Source organism: Panulirus ornatus, chromosome 25 (assembly GCF_036320965.1).
Source record: "Panulirus ornatus isolate Po-2019 chromosome 25, ASM3632096v1, whole genome shotgun sequence".
Classification (NCBI taxonomy): Eukaryota; Metazoa; Arthropoda; class Malacostraca; order Decapoda; family Palinuridae; genus Panulirus; species Panulirus ornatus.
The window spans coordinates 4,650,796-4,669,115 of NC_092248.1; the positions used below are offsets into that span (position 1 = coordinate 4,650,796).

The 18,320-nt window shown below is 38.0% G+C and overlaps 1 protein-coding gene across 2 annotated transcripts in view; it reads right to left on the reverse strand.

Moving 5' to 3' along the window:
- Positions 1 to 1,612: 1,612 nt before the first annotated feature.
- Positions 1,613 to 18,320, reverse strand: part of rasp (protein-cysteine N-palmitoyltransferase Rasp) — a 50,143-nt gene continuing 33,435 nt past the window's right edge. For both annotated transcript variants that reach the window (XM_071677317.1, XM_071677315.1), the window contains exon 11: positions 1,613 to 17,381. In XM_071677317.1, the coding sequence (XP_071533418.1) occupies positions 17,272 to 17,381 (110 nt within the window). In that variant the 3' untranslated portion in view covers positions 1,613 to 17,271. The remainder of the gene's footprint in view (positions 17,382 to 18,320) is intronic.

Sequence of the window (18,320 nt, forward strand, 5' to 3'; positions counted from 1 at the left end):
TATGACATTGATTATAGGTACAGTTCTTTAGATTATTTTATTTTATTTTATTTTTTTTTTTTTTTTGCTTTGTCGCTGTCTCCCGCGTTTGCGAGGTAGCGCAAGGAAACAGACGAAAGAAATGGCCCAACCCACCCCCATACACCTGTATATACATACACGTCCACACACGCAAATATACAAACCTACAGCTTTCCCTCCCAGACGCTTCACATGCCCTGATTCAATCCACTGACAGCACGTCAACCCCGGTATACCACATCGATCCAATTCACTCTATTCCTTGCCCTCCTTTCGCCCTCCTGCATGTTCAGGCCCCGATCACACAAAATCTTTTTCACTCCATCTTTCCACCTCCAATTTGGTCTCCCACTTCTCCTCGTTCCCTCCACCTCCGACACATATATCCTCTTGGTCAATCTTTCCTCACTCATTCTCTCCATGTGCCCAAACCATTTCAAAACACCCTCTTCTGCTCTCTCAACCATGCTCTTTTTATTTCCACACATCTCTCTTACCCTTACGTTACTTACTCGATCAAACCACCTCACACCACACATTGTCCTCAAACATCTCATTTCCAGCACATCCATCCTCCTGCGCACAACTCTATCCATAGCCCACGCCTCGCAACCATACAACATTGTTGGAACCACTATTCCTTCAAACATACCCATTTTTGCTTTCCGAGATAATATTCTCGACTTCCACACATTCTTCAAGGCTCCCAAGATTTTCGCCCCCTCCCCCACCCTATGATCCACTTCCGCTTCCATGGTTCCATCCACTGCCAGATCCACTCCCAGATATCTAAAACACTTTACTTCCTCCAGTTTTTCTCCATTCAAACTTACCTCCCAATTGACTTGACCCTCAACCCTACTGTACCTAATAACCTTGCTCTTATTCACATTTACTCTTAACTTTCTTCTTTCACACACTTTACCAAACTCAGTCACCAGCTTCTGCAGTTTCTCACATGAATCAGCCACCAGCTTTAGATTACATCATTCTTAAATACATGAAACTTTTAGAATGCTGTTTTCTAATTTTTTAATTAATTTTCAGCCCTCCCAAAAATTTTCATCCTGCTTTCGGACCATTTTCTTCAAAGATTTATATTTTATTCAAATTCTCATCATACATTTTATTCATCATGTTTTTTAAGAATCTGCAATGGATTTTAATTAATGAAGTTAAAGTAGTAGTATTAATCCCTGAAGTATCAAGAACAGTCAGTTACATAAGTTGTCAATTTCTTCATGTCCTATTGATCCTGAGTACTGTTTTTGAATTGTTTTAATAATAGAAAACCAAGCTTCTACATTATTTCACAATTTCAGTAAATAAAACCCCCCCAAAACTGAGCTATTATCTCACTTTGTTTTTTTTTTTTTTATCTAAAACCTCATCGCAAATACTATTCAGTCTGAATTATGATCCGACAACTAAAAGTTGAATTTTAGGCACTCATGTCAGGATAAGTATTGAAATGTTAAGTGATTTCATTATCACTCATGACCTGGTGGTCTGGGATACCATTTCTTTAGAGATTATTTTCACAATCTGCAGTGAAAACTATTTTCCAATACTGAAAACAAAATTGCCACATAAAGTCCATCACATTTAATGCAATAACAAATAAAGAGTGAAATGTACAGATTAGCCTCCTTTGTTATTGTATATGAAAGTAAACAATCAAAACAAATTTACAAATTTAGCTCCAAAATACTTTTGTTTATCCTGTGAATCATTCCCATTCAGTTGAAACAAATTATAACTGCTGAACTATATTTGGTCATAAACCATATTTGGTCATGATATACATACTTAATGCCTTAAACACTTAAACATGGGATGGTTGTTAGTGGCTATTCCCTTGCAACTAAAATCAACAAAAACATTGGAACCAGATTTCAACCCTATTTTGCTTATTTGCTTCACACTTATTATGTGGACATAAGATGAAATTTGTTGAATAAAGTAAATGGGGACATAGTTGAACATGGCTGGTCCATTTCAGTTATGGCGAGTCCTTTACTTTTATACTTATTGCTGGCAGCTATTAGTCTTTGAGTATCGTAAGTCACACTGCCCTGACTCCACTTCAGTGAAAAGATCAGCCTTTTGGCTGGAAGTAAAGGGCTTATTACCTTTACCATGAAACTAACCTCAAAAATTGCTTCAGAAACTGAGTACACATGATGAAACAAGTATCTTACCACTTTTTGTGTGAAACAAAATACCATGAACAAAGGATTTTAAGAAATCTCCATTTGTCCTGTATTGCACTGTTAGCTCTGCTTACATGATATTGTAATATATCAATTCCTAGCAACATTTCCTGTCATTCGCCAAAATACGTGTAATAATGAGTTCATATTTTGATGGAAATAACTAAAAGGTAAGGCTTTCATAATTATCATGAAATTTGTCTTGTATTCATGTTTACCAACCCTATCAAGATAACACAAGTCGTATTAATCATTTCAAAATTCATTAGACCCGTTCATGAAGATACTCTTTTACCATGTGTAATTATCTGTCCAAAATGATATAAAGTACAATAGCAGAAATGCTGCTTTCAGATCCCAGATCCACTTTCAGCATGATGCATATAGCAGCAGAACACCTTAAGGATATTAGATTATGCATCAAATCATAAATTACTCTTATGAGATCAACTTCATCAACTACTACCAAGTAATTTGTATGCAAACTTGTAATGCTCTTGCAGGATATTTATATGGCTAAAATTCAATATCAAAACTGTAGAATAAATTACATCCTTTCACAAGAGAGAAAAACAATGCAACTGGTATGTTTTCTCCATAACACTGGTAGATAAGGCATGTTATGTGATCAGTTTTTTATGAAAGTGAAAAGAAGCAAATGTACAAAGTTATTTTTAGGAAATATTTATAAGAGGAGAGTTGAAGCCCCTAAAGAAGCTCTCTAAATGAGAAGTGTGAAGTTCAAAAATAGTTCTCTGCAGAGCAAAATGACACAATTCAACCTTGTAACAAAAGAATGTCATTGGAATATTCATCAAAATTGATAGCAGCAACAGAAACGTCTGAATACTAGATCAAAGAAACAAATACAGATGCCCCTTGTACTTCACAGTGGCCTCTTAAACATAACCAAGGGTACAGCTAACAATAAACTTATATATTGATGAATGTATTTGCTATCTAGAAATCCTAGAAACAGCAAAGTATGTCAAAATTCACATGCAACAACTGTACAGATTTTAATAAAAGGCCACAAGTTTTTCCAATAAAAAAATATGATATATCAAGCAACATTTAGACATTTATAAAGACAACAAAGATCTCACATATGGCAGGAAGCTTCATACAGTTATTAATCATAAATACTATGTCGAAAGAAATTAGATACTAGAGACTGGCAGGATATTATGAAGCCATCAGAACATCCTTAAATACCCAACTGAACATTTTCAGTTCAATTACTGTCAGAAGCTCATACAATTTCTAAATACAAACATTGAAACTCATTAGCATCATCCTCAAATCAGACTCATCCTCAATGATTATCTTTCTTAGGAAAAACAATTTTGACAGCTAAAAGGCTTTACCAAAAAAAGAGATCATCTAGCTTCCATAGCAATATAGCAGTCAACCAACGGGGGCCATCTTCAGTGATATACATTCTTACTGAATAAGAAAATTATTCTTGGATAAAGTACAGTAACTACACAAATAATCAAGACAGCCAGGAATCTTTCAAGCACAATCATGAAAAATAACATGGAGTTAAAAAATCTTTATAAACTGTAAAATTCACATATGTCCATCATGATGAAATCAATCACACCCATCATGATAAAATCTATTGCACCAATCCCATCCAAAGAATCTTACTCATCTTCTAGCATTCAAAATCACAATTTTCAAAAGTTGTCACACAATGATCCATAGTCTTACTGTGCAAACAATGCGCTTAATCACCAGAAATCATTTTGGATTACAAACATCCCCTCCCTTTAAAAATAATTAAACTGTCAATTTCATTCTTGCTTGAATGACTTTAAGTCATTTGTATCAACAAATTAGTTCTCCCATGACATATTATCACGATCCTTACAAGCATTCCTATACAATACATCCTACAAGGAGCAAAAACAGGCGGTCACTCAGAGTTAATGAACCAGAAAAAAGTTCTTTGTCAGCAATTTCAAAATTGGATGGTATTGCAGTGGAATTTATAAAAAAAAAAAAAGGGGTGACTGTGTTGTTGACTGGTTGGTAAGGATATTCAGTGTACGTATGGTTCATGTTGAAGTGCTGAGGATTGGTGGAATGTATGCATAGTGCCACTGCACAAAGGCAAAGGGGATAAAGGAGAGTGTTCAAATTACAGAGGTATAAGTTTGTTGAGTATTCCTGGGAAATCATATGGGAAGGTATTGATAGAGAGGGTAAAGGCATGTACAGAGCATCTGATTGGGGAAGAGCAGTGTGGTTTCAGAAGTGGTAGAGGATGTGTGGATTAGGTGTTTGCTTTGAAGAATGTATGTGAGAGATACTTAGAAAAACAGATTAATTTGTATGTAGCATTTATGGATCTGGAGAGGGCATATGATAAGAGTTGATAGAGATGCTCTGTGGAAGGAATTAAGAGTATATGGTGTGGGAAGTAAGTTGCTAGAAGCAGTGAAAAGTTTTTATCAAGCATGTGTACAAGTAGGAAGAGAGGAAAGTGATTGGTTCCCAATGAATGTCAATTTGCAGCAAGGGTGCGTGATGTCTCCATGGTTGTTTAATTTGTTTATGGATAGGGTTGTTAGGGAGGTGAATGCAAGAGTCTTGGAGAGAGGGGCAAGTATGCAGTCGGTTGTGGATGAGAGGGCTTGGGAAGCAAATCAGCTGTTGTTTGCTGATGATACAGTGCTGGTGGCTGATTCTGGTGAGAAACTGCAGAAGTTGGTGACTGAGTTTGGTAAAGTATGTGAAAGAGGAAAGCTGAGAGTAAATGTGAATAAGAGCAAGGTTATTAGGTTCAGTAGGGTTGAGGGACATGTTGACTGGGAATAAGGGCAAGGTTATTAGGTTCAGTAGGGTTGAGGGACAAGTTGACTGGGAGGTAAGTTTGAATGCAGAAAAACTGGAGGAAAAGAAGTGTTTTAGATATCTGTGAGTGGATTTAGCAGCAGATGGAAGCAGAAGTGTCACAGGGTGGGGGAGGGGGTGAAGGTTCTGGGAACATTGAAGAATATGTGGAAGGCGAGAACATTATCTCGGAGAGCAAAAATGGGTATGTTTGACGGAATAGTGGTTCCAACAATGCTACATGGTTGCAGGGTATGGGCTATAGATAGGGTTGTGCAGAGGAGAGTGGATGTGTTGGAAATGAAATGTTTGAGGACAATGTATGGTGTGAGGTGGTTTGATTAAGTAATGAAAGGGTAAGAGAGATGTGTGGTAATAAAAAGAGTGTGGTTGGGAGAGCAGAAGATGGTGTATTGAAATGGTTTGGTCACATGAAGAGAATGAGTGAGTAAAGATTGACAAAGAGGATATATGAGTCAGATGTGGAGGGAACAAGGAGAAATAAGATACCAAATTGGAAGTGGAAGGATGGAGTGAAAAAGATTTTGAGCAATCGGGGCCTGAACGTACAGGAGGGTGAAAGGCGTGCAAGGAATTGAGTGAATTGGAACGATGTGGTATACTGGGATTGACGTGCTGTCAGTGGATTAAAGCAAGGCATGTGAAGCGTATGGAGTAAACCATGGAAAGTTTTATGGGGCCTGGATGGAAAAAAGGGAGCTGTGGTTTTGGTGCATTACACATGAAAGCTAGAGACTGAGTGTGAATGAATGTGGCTTTTGTTTTTTCCTAGCGCTACCTCACACACGCGCGGGGGAAGGGGAGTGCCCTTTCATGTATGGCGAGGTGGCAATGAGAATGGATGAAGGCAGCAAGTATGAATATGTACATGTGTATATACGTATATGTCTGTGTATGTATATCCCTGGGGATAGGGGAGAAAGAATACTTCCCACGTATTCCCTGCGTGTCGTAGAAGGCGACTAAAAGGGGATGGAGCCGGTGGCTGGAAATCCTCCCTCTCGTTTTTTTTGATTTTCCAAAAGAAGGAACAGAGTGAGGATATTCCCTCTAAGGCCCAGTTCTCTGCTCTTAACGCTACCTCGCTAACGCGGGAAATGGCAAATAGTATGAAAAAAAAAATGTATGTGTATGTATACGTTGAAATGTATAGGTATGTATATGTGCGTGTGTGGGCATTTATGTATATACATGTGTATGTGGGTGGGTTAGGCCATTCTTTTGTGTTACCTTGCGCTACCTCGCTAACACGGGACAGCGACTCAGTATAATACATAAAAAAAAAAGGTATTTACAACAACGCTCCCCATGTTGACAGGGTTTTCATTCCACTTTCTGGTGTTCAGAAAGGAGCCTCATTGGCCCTTAGATAGGTTCACGGTGAATACAGACTAAGCTGCTATACAAACACCATCAGTGGGTGAGGGAGCTCCAGAAGAAACAGAAGGCTGCTTGGAAAGCTGCCATGGAGAACATGCAGCAGTATATGGAGGTGAATCGGAGTAAAGCCAGGAGCAGGGGAGAGCAGAGCCTTTGCAAGTGGAACAGTAGGTATTGCTTAGGGACCCTTCAGTGTTGGGCAAGAATAAGATGCACCCTAGGTTTGCAGCAGAGGTTTGGGGTAATCGTGGAAGTGTTAGATAGGATCATCACGTTGTATGAGGTTGGGATGGCCTACAAGGTCAACGTGAACAAGAAGGGTTGGGTTGCTAAGGGTAAGGAAGAGGTAAAAATGCCGGATATAACATAAGAGTTGCAGAGATTTGGCTCGGATCGGCTGGTACCTGCCGAGGATGAACCAGAAGCGAAACTGACAGAGTTAGGGCACGATGAGTCACGACGGGGAACACTGGAGGATGGGGAAGAGCCGAGAGAAAAAGATATTATGAGAACAGATGAGAGGGAAGCAGAGGAGACTACTACACTGAAGCGTTCTCGAAGGATTGCCGAACAGGAGGGGAAGGAAGCCTCTAGGTGTGTGGTCTGAGGGATGTGCACGTTGGGAGGAGGAACATAGTTTTGTTTTTTTTTTTAATTTATCGCGCAGGCTGGAAGCTCGGTGGCTTGCCGCAAGGGCAACAGTTAACGACTCGGGAAGGATGGAACGGTCATTTTGACGGTGGCGACTGTGAAGTGTAACTCTGGTTGTATGGTCACGAGGACGGGACTCTGCCAGGTTTGCAGGTATGCCAGTGCTGTCGGTGTTAACTGGGTGATGCAGGGAAGGATATAAGGTGTGCTGATGATACTATAGGGAAGTCTGTTAGTTACGGAAATCGGGTTTGCAGGAGTTTTGAAAGAGTCAAGCGGGAGGGAGACTTCGGACCACTGGCCTGTGCTATATTCCATAGCGATTATCTCTCAACCTCTGTAGGTGCCCAGGGGTACGGGAGGGCTAGAGATTGGTGTATGGTGAAGGTCAACGGCGCCACGTAGCTACAACTCTGGACGGGAAGGTGGTAGCATGCCTTGTGCGTGAGAGGGTCCCTGAGTGGACTATGTAACGAGACACGGGTAGTCTCATGTGGTAACCAGATTGTGGATGGTGTGAGCCGAATGGTTAGAGGCTTGAAAGGCGATGTGTTGGGAGAACAACCCCAGCAGTGCTTTGATAAGTACATGATGGCAGTACTGACCCATGTACTGTATGTAAATGTCATGTGTGAGAGGTTAGGGTAAAGTCTTTTTGTTTGGAGTTAAATTTTCTGAAGTGGTATTGGCAATAGTTGTAAATTAAAGTTTCGTAAGCCCTACCCATTATTTGCACACCTCAGCAGGAGATTCGTGCAGTAATAAGAGGACCATAGTGATGGTTTCTCTCTGTATTGAGTGCTAAAGTTGAGCCCTTAGAAAGAGGAAAGCTTAAGCCTAGCTCATTACGTATGAGTACATTAAAGATGCAGGAGCCCTAGAAATGGGGGCCTCTGTTGAATATAATATATAATAACATAATAGCAATGCCTAATAGCAATCTACCAAGTACGCCTAATAAAGGACCCATCAAGCAGTTAGGAAAATCGGGTCAAAATGTATGGGTGTAGGGGATGCCCGAACGAAGGGAGATGAAGTTTAAAAATTCTAATGACCAAACGACAGAAAAAAAAAAATATATTTTTTGCCGTTAGCTTGGGTTAAGTACCCCTAACTTACCTGTCAGATTTTTCATGGTCTCCCGACGGCCCTAGAGACGTGTTGTTAATATAAGTCACCGAAATCAATATCTAAAGGCATCTAGATATTAAATCATTTTCCAAATAAGGAAACTCGTTGATGGATCATTTACTAGTATTACCTTTCTCGAACAAATACATTTGAATAATAATAATAATAGTAATAATGATAATAATACTAATAATAATAATACTAATAACAATAATAACAATAATAATGCCCTGTACTTTCATAAAGATTTTATATACACAAATACATGAATGCATAAACATTGTTTACCTGTTCATCAAATGATTATAAGGAAAGAAGTAGCTATTCCTCTCGCCTTACTGGAGTTCCTCAAATTATCGCCCTTTCAGCAAACATAAAATAAGACGACAGTTCCGTATCTTCAACCCAAGAACTAAGATTAAAATAGAAAAACTGTTTCTCTCGATTGTATAAAACTGAGCCAAGGAGACGCATAAGACACCAGCGTTATAACTTTTATACGCCAGCCAGTTGGCGAGGCAAAAGCCTCTCAACCCTTGCTTAACACCTACTTGTTCCTAAAAGTTAACTTAAACTAAATTCACTCACCATTCAATCAGTTGTCAGGTCATCTTCACGCAGTCGTCATCTCGATGTCGTTCTTACCAATTTGACGAAAGCTATGATAATTTACTCAGACATGCAACTCCACCAATATTGTAATGCAAATTTTGCAAGAAAGCGATATCTGGCATTGATTTAATTTCTCACTTCAACAATAGATGGCACTACATGCACTCATCCGTTATTATTGACAATGGAAATGACGTTTTCAGGAAATATCACGTGAAATTCCGCAGATTTCAAAGAGAATTCAAAAGGGAAAGTGAATGGATACTAACTTAAAATATGTATAATTACGGTAAAAACTACAGTATTTCACGCAGGGTTATTGAGAGGAATCTTATCGGGGGAACAAAGTTCCTTTCGGGTCCACTTCTATTGTCTAATAGTCTTCGTCTTTATCCACTACGGTTTAATGCAATGACCTGCAAGGCCATAAAGGGTATACAGGATGATTGAGGGGTGGAAGAGAGAGAGAGAGAGAGAGAGAGAGAGAGAGAGAGAGAGAGAGAGAGAGAGAGAGAGAGAGAGAGAGAGAGAGAGAGAGAGCTGTTGATTTTCTGCTCTTTCTAAGATCCCAGGAAATTCCAGGGCCCAGGTACGATGTACCCACTGCACCCTCCTCTCAGAGGCCCTGTTCACGAATAGCAAAATCACACAACGGGAGTGGACATAAACGTTATGGGAATATGTCAAAAGACTTTTCATGATCCTTTATAATATATATCCTTAAATTTCAATGTAAGGTGGGTGGGAGAAACTGAAATTTTGGAGATATTTCAAACCTAAAACAATCTACTTGAAAGGAGAATCTTCAGTCTTCCATAAAACGACGAAGTTCAAGTCTAGGGACACCACAGTACTAAACACTGAAATTGGAAGACACCGATATCACTATACATTTAGTTGAAGTCATTGCCTTTTGCTCATGATTTTATTTTCTTCTCGCCCTACGATGCTTTAGAAGGTACGAGCCTTCGAGAAAATAAATCAAAACGTAACGAAAACCCATGGTCGTTAATGAGCCCATGATTATGTTTATTATCGGTAGAACTAGCAAAATCTTCCCCAAAAACATTATGAACGACTTCTCTTTGCCATAAAGTATTTGCTGAATGCTGCTGGAGAAAGTAATAAATCTACGACCACTGTTGTTACCGAGGAAAAATTCCTCCACTTAGAGCAATGCCCAAAGTTTATCGTGTTTTTCCTCAATTGTGGTACATTTAGGTTGCTAGAAAAAGTTAGGTAGGATCTTTTATAGGTTCTATATATATTACGATCATTATCATACTTATTCGCTGTCTCCCGCGTCTGCAAGGTAGCGCAAGGAAACAGACGAAAGAATGGCGCAACCCTCCCACATACACATGTATATACATAATCGCCCACACACGCACATGTACATACCGATACAGTTCAACGTATACATGAATATATACATACACATATACATATATACACATGTACACAGTCATACTTGCCGCCCCCATCTATTCCCGTCGCCACCCCGCCACACATGAAACGGCACCCACACTCCCCCGCGCGAGGTAGAGCCAGGAAAAGACAACAAAAACAAAGGCCACATTCGTTCACACTCAGTCTCTAGCTGTCATGTGTAATGCACCGAAACTACAGCTCCCTTTCCACATCCAGGCACCACAAAACTTTCCATGGTTTATCCCAGACGCTTCTCATGCCCTGGTTCAATCCATTGACAGCACGTCGACCCCGGTATACCACATCGTTCCAATTCACTCTATTCCTTGCACGCCTTTCACATTCCTGTATGTTCAGGCTTCAATCGCTCAAAATCTTTTTCACTCCATTTTTCCACCTCAAATTTGGTCTCCCACTTCTCCTTCCCTCCACCTCTTTACACACATATCCTCTTTGTCAGTCTTTCCTCACTCATTCTCTCCATGTGGCCAAACCATTTCAATACACCCTCTTCTGCACTCTCAACCACACTCTTTATTACCACACATCTCTCTTACCCTTTCATTACTTACTCGATCAAACCACCTCACACCACATATTGTCCTCAAACATTTCATTTCCAACACATCCACCCTCCTCCGTGCAACCCTATCTATAGCCCATGCCTTGCAACCATATAACATTGATGGAACCACTAGTCCTTCAAACATACCCATTTTTGCTCTTCGAGATGACATTCTCGCCTTCCACACATTCTTCAACACTCTCAGTACCTTCGACCCCTCCCCCATCCTGTGACTCACTTCCGCTTCCATGGTTCCATCCGCTGCTAAATCCACTCCCAGATATCTAAAACACTTCACTTCCTCCAGTTTTTCTTCGTTCAAACTTGCCTTCTTTTTCTTTCATACTAATAGCCATTTCCTGAATTAGCGAGGTAGCGTTAAGAACAAAGGACTGGGCCTTTGAGGGAATATCCTCACCTGGCCCCCTTCTCCAGTCCTTCTTTTGGAAAATTAAAAAAAAATGAGAGAGGAGGATTTCCAGTCCCCCACTCCCTTCCCTTTTAGTCGCCTTCTACTACATGCAGGGAGCACGTGGGAAGTATTCTTTCTCCCCTATCCCAGGGATAGTAAAAGGCATTGCTTTAAGGGGCAATGTAAAACTTTCATGAGTTAACCCTTCTTGGGGAGAATAAATATATTTTGTTTCCTGTTATGTTTGCTTGCTTTTATTTGATATTTATATGCTGTTTAATATCATGAGTGTGTTTTATGAATTCCTATACTTCATTTTTTTGCTATATTGGCAGAGGTACATGCATGTGTTCTCATTCCTGTTTACACATTGGCTTACTTGCTTTTATGTTCAGTTTCACTTGGTTTGTATTTTCGTTTATGTATAAACAGTGAAAAAGATTTTGTGTGATCAGGGCATGAACATGCAGGAGGGTGAAAGGAGGGCAAGGAATAGAGTGAATTGGAGCGATGTGGTATACCGGGGTTGACGTGTTGTCAATGGATTGAGTCAAGGCATGTGAAGCGTCTGGGGTAAACCATGGAAGTCTGTGTAGGTATGTATATTTGCGTGTGTGGACATATGTATATACATGTGTATGGGGGTGGGTTGGGCCATTTCTTTCATCTGTTTCCTTGCGCTACCTCGCAAATGCGGGAGACAGCGACAAAAAAAAAAAAAAAAAAAAAAAAAAAAAAAAAGTACATGTGTTATTTGGGACTGCATGCTTGACTGTCTGAGTGAGATTTTTTTTTTCTAATGGGTTGATTGTAATTATACTTTGAAGTAAAAAAGATTAGTGCAATATCTTTTCTATTTATCCACTCATGATCCAGCCCATACTTAATTACTGATATATTTCATTAAACATTGATTACTAGATGATGAGCAAGATTTTTTTCAGTATAAATTCAATCTATTTACGAATGCACTAAAGGGGGTCTAAAATCATATAACATATTTACATGAAATATAACACTGGATAATCAAAAAATAGGTGAGATGTTTACAAAAATTATGAATCTCAAACATATTTTCTACAATCTGATCAAAATTGAACAAATCCTTTATTTTCTATGTTTTCTACGTGGTGTCACTCGAGAATGAAACTGTTATCCTAATCATTCTATGTGATCTTGTTTACAACTTAGCAGCTCACTGATAAGATGTCATTACTGCAACTTTTGGCACCTCTTAAAAAAAATTACTGGTAGAATGGGAAAGGCAAATTTCCAAGTAGATGCTCCTTGGGCGAAAAATTTTTCACAAGGGAAAGGCAAAGAGTAAAAACAACAAAGAAAGAAATGCTCATGGGACGCTGCACTGAAAGTTTTACATTCTTAAAAATTTGAATTTTGCTCAAGGGTTTGGATCATACTTAAAACCTCTGAGATTTTTACATACATGGAGGAGGAGGGCCAAAGAAAATGATTTTTCTCAGAGGACAAAAGACAAAAAAAAGTTACCTTGTGGCACAGTTGGGCCCATCTCCCCCAAAAGGTGGCAACTCCATAGTGCTACATAAGGCAAAACCTCTACATCTAAACTTAAGTATTGTCCAAAGAATGCTGGTCTCACCAAAGGAATAGTTCCTCTGGGAAAGCCAAGGTGAAGCTACCTTCCTAACATGTCTCTAACAGGCCCGATTGAGCAATCAAATTTATTGGTTCACGAAGAGAGCCTTGCTGAGAAAGGTGAAGCTGCAGGAAAACCTAACAGATGTTCCTCCCATAGTCTTTGGTATTCAATATGAAATTCTCAGAGATTTAACATAGCATAAAGAATAATGCATTCCAGCCATAGTTTCCCCAGAATGTCACTACAGAGATATTCTAAATTTTTCATTTTTTGCAAAAAAGTTTGGGTCAGATTTAACAGCCCAAGATGTATCATAAAAAATGAGAACGTTCTTATCTCTGGACATTGCATGTATCTAACTATTAAACTATACCCTGCAATATAAACAAGAGAGTTTTCATGAAATGCTTAGATACTACACTGCAAAAAAGTCCTGTGACTGTAATGGGTCTAAGACTTTTGACAACTCGTTCTTAAGTTGCAACAAGAAGGCAATAAATCTTCTCCACATAGAAAGACAAGAGAAGCCTATCACAAGTGGACACATACATCCAAACTAATCAACAGTGATACCTCCATGGCAGTCTTGAAGGAGGCTATACTGTTTGATCATGAAAAAAGCTCAAGAACTTTAATTCTTTAACATTTACAAACAAAGATCTTCACCAATGTCCACAGACAAAGATCCCATTGATAGTTCCTCCCACAACTTTGTAGCTCCATTCTTGGTAGGGATAGGGAAAGGGGTACACAGTTACTGAATGCTTCCATAGGAAGCAGACAATGGTGGAGAGATGTGCACAGTTTGTGTCGATGCTGCCACATCTGCCGATTTTTGTTGATATGTATACAATATTGGTATATATGTTACTAATCAAATTACTAGTAAATTACATTAACTATAAATCACTTTGCTTACCATCCCAATCAATATGCAATGTAAAAAAAATTACTACATACATAAAAGCAACACTGTCCACTCTTATCCTTCATAGTGGTAGAGCAGCAGCCCTTCCAAGCACATTAAAAGATTAATTTTACATTTATCTATGGAAGCTTGAATAGCTTGTGGCGTCCACAAGTGTGTAAGTAATATATGAGGCTTGTACAGTTCATGATTCTGTTGAATGGATTTGGAAATTATATAAAGCCTGTTTAGTTTATTAACATAGTAAACTTGTGTCACCTGTTAAGTTGGTAATACTTTCGAAGTAGTAGATATTTTCTTTCTGATTAAATTTCTAGATCTGACAGCATGTAAATTTAGAATGAACTAAGTAAAGTCTTGCATTATAAGGGCAACAGTTTGTTTTGTTTTTACATGTCAGGGATGTTGGAGAAGAGGATGCACAGCTTAATATGAGAAGCAAACTGGTTAATTACATGCATGGTATTAGTAAATTTTCGGTTAGCTTATTTAGTAAATGCATGACTTGATGGATGGATTTAAGTAAGCTCAGCACATGACTGACAAATGCTCAGTGCCTGCACTGTTGAAAAGGAAATACCTAATTTCTCAAGTAGTCTAACTTTCCATTTTATGGGGTCTATACTACCTACTGCCAGAACACAAGAAAGATTCTCCTTTTTGTTGTGTTGACGAGCACAAAACTACAAATGATAATATCTAAGTATAAACAAAGCATAGCGGTTTACCTGCAAGTTTTACATTGTGCTAAATCCCATCTGGGGTGTTGGACCCAAGCCAGATGCTCATTAAAAATGTATACTAAAAGTCTAATCTCTCAATATTTCAACCCTAAAACTGAATGTTTAGGCTTTACATTTTGATCTATAAATGATCACACAAAATGAGTGGTGATGAAACAGAAATTGCCCCTGGTGCACAAAGGATTAATAATAATAGACCTACATTGGTTTTCATTATCTTCCTTGACAAAGTGAACTTTCATTATCTTTTATGAATAATTAACATTCACATCTCAACTGCTCCAGATTTTTTAGGCCTTCTAAATCTTCCCATGAATATTTCAAGGTTTACAAAGTTCCAGTGACATCAGTGTTTGGAAAAAACAACATTCAAACTTGTTAAACAGCTTACCTGCTTTCTACATATTTCATCATTATCTTTAATTTCATTCCCATTAACATGGGATGGATCAAAAGCATACAGCCATGTAACCTTTATGAGAATCAATTCAACCACGAAAACTATTCATTGCCAGCTGCTTTCATTTGTACATTAAGTTTTGCATTTTTTTCCAAATTCATTTACTAAAGCTGAAACCTTTGTGCTAAATCTCCCATCAAAAATATTTCAATCATATGAAGCAATATCTTCAGTTTCCACTCCTATTACATACTTCCTAATTCAATCCCTTTATCCATGCTTCTAAACATCCAGATACCCCTCCCCCCCTCATTGATGATTTAATGAAGAAAAAAGAAAAAACAACCTAAAAGACACAACACATCCTTGCCTGACTAGTTAAAAGAGAAATTATGCACCATTTATGTATTTCCAATCAAACTGTTCTTCAGCTGCCTTTAGCGACTCTGTCGTAAAGGTTTTCACTACCTGTAAAAGCTTTCATGTTAAAGTAAAATCTTGCCTTTTACGTTTGTTACATAGACAAGGTTTTGGCAGCATATATCTACATCTGTAGCGGGACTTTCATTATTTGTAACAGTAAATTCGTATTGATTAAGGAAGATCTGATGTCTTTTAATACCTTCTAAGTTATCTTATACTGTCAAGAGGTGCAATTTCTCAGACTAGAGAGTTTAAATCCAAGGTTTAACAATGAGATGATCCCAGGACATGCTTTAAAAACATGCCATTTTTAAAACTTATATAATATTGGCACACTTTCAGGCATTTAAAATCAAATGATAAAATTGTCAATTATTCATCAAACCTTTGCCAAAGTTGAAGAAAAAATCTCCACTCAACACATCAAAAGAACATTTATAATAGAAGTACTGCAATCACTTATGGATTGGTTTTAGACCAAAGAATTCTGAATTACAGACTCTCACAGTCTGAATTAAAAACTTCACCCTCTTGCCTTATGCTACAATGTTAGTTCTCTTCCCCTCCTCTAAAGATTTAACTTTGGTGTCTTTTCCAGAGAACTGTTTGCTTATGAGAACCCATAATTAGCTAGAGCATGACTACATTATACCTGGCAAGCCATAGCTTCACAAGATTACTGTGATGCCATTTGCAACTCAAGGGTGAGCCAATATGTCTATTTCTCACCTTTCTCTACACCATTAAGCTTTGGAACTCTTCAATATCTATAGTCTTTTCTAAGAGCTATTACTTGTCCTTTTTAAAAGGCAGATTTTCTGCTTCCCTCAAAACTCTAAGATTATTTTTTCCACTTCTCTCTCTGCTTTTCCTACTATTTGAGCCCTCTTCTACATTTCATTGACATCCTGGCTTGAAGAGAATTTCTGTACATGACCAAAGCTTACTTCATAAAAAATATATTTGTATAAATACCATCCACTTCTTAACATGTTATCACAGAAACCAACTTCACAACAACAAAATGTTTCTAACATTTTGTTTCCACATGAAAGTCAAATGTCATCATAAAATCACATATAAAAAGACATTTACATACAAACCTTGAAAAATATGGCTTTAAGATTACAGTATATCTTTATAATTCTTGGTATGTTACATGAAAATATCTTCAAGATTTCTAACACAGACCTGGGGAATATTTCAATATAACAAAATACCCTTGCACTGCCATATAAAAAAAATGTGCATAAATGTTGAAAAGAACTGGGAGTCATCTAGCCATTAAATGCAAGGTCACTCAAAGGTCATCTTATGTAAGTCAATCAATGGCCAATGTGAGGCTGAAAACCATCACACAGTCAATCAACAGCCATCACATGCATGGTCAGTCAACAACCATCACAAGTGAGGTTGGTCATGGCTAATGCATGTGAGGTTAATAATCAGCCATCAAATGTGAAATCAGTCAATGGCCATCAAATATTTGGTCAGTCAATATCCATGTGAGGTCAATTAACAGCTACCCTACATAAGTTCTGTCAATGCCATCACACTTTGTGGATATGCTCTTCAGCTTAAGACTAGCCATATCATCAAATTTTCTAGTGGCGTGTGCCAATGATACAGCTAAGCAAACAGTGCTTCAGCAATGTCTGTATTTCTTTTTATTTAAACCTGCTAAATTACTTTCCAACGTGTGCTCTAGTTTTAGAAAAAATACATATATCTGGTCCATGAACAAAATTAAGAAAAAACTGTGTAGCACAAACCATTAAGAAAATCTGACAATAGAGCAGACTTACTCTACGAAATGAATCTTGATTATCAATATCACTTGCAGTTGCCCTCTAACTAAATGCATCTGGTTTAAATTTAAAATTATGACTGTTTACGTAGTTTTTGTCTTATTTTCCAGTTCTGCAGCTCCATACTACACTGTCCCAAACAGAACATGAAGAAGAAGGTGCTTAAAGTACAATGAGGAAATCCTGAAAAAAGAAAAGAAAAATGCACAATCTGTGAATACAATATGGTTGAAGTTTCACACTTAATGCACTGAAACTTTAGTACTTGTTTCAGCTCCTAACAGTCTATAGTACTGTTTATATAGGATGGGTCAAATACATCCAGCCTCATTACATATAAACTCAAGTTTAGAAAGGCAAAGTGAGTAGTTTTTCACACTATTACAGCAGTTAATATTCATAATTACAACTAAGCTTAATTGTTTGATAAATTTCAAATTGATGAAACCTTCCATTTTTGAGGAAAAATATGAATTTTCTGCTTAATTAACAACCATTAATCTGACATCCTCACAGTCCATTCAGAGAATCAACTTATCTGTTTCTTGGTGTACCTCTCTCCCTTATATAATGAACTATCCTTTCATACATATAATTCTATGGGAGAAAAATCTGTCTAGCTTCCCCCAAAAAATCCTAACATACAACAGGAATTTGTACATCCTAGCACATATAATTCATACATCAAACTCAACCTAATACTGGAAGAAAGCAAATCTTGAATGAATCTATTCTTATCAAAGCACCATTGTTAACATTAGTGCTAGAGGAGGTAGTGAGATTTATCAACTGTGATGTGTCAAGTAAGCAACTTTCAGCAATAAAAGCACCATGCCACAATTTGAGATGTACTTTCTTCTTGAAGACCATTTCGCTAATCATGTATGGTAATGTAGTATTATATATCATTATCATGGTGTTCCCAGACTCTGCCTTTGATAAGAGAGTATAACCACCAGTGGATGAAAGATGAAGAGATTATATTGTCATTGTGGACCTCCCCACATCAAATGAGCCCACCTTACCCTTCCCAATGTAAAATGCAGCTTCAAAGCTGAAACCCCATAAAAGGGGTCTAGGGGTTGCATTCTTTTTCCATACCCAAGCTGCCTCTTATGACAC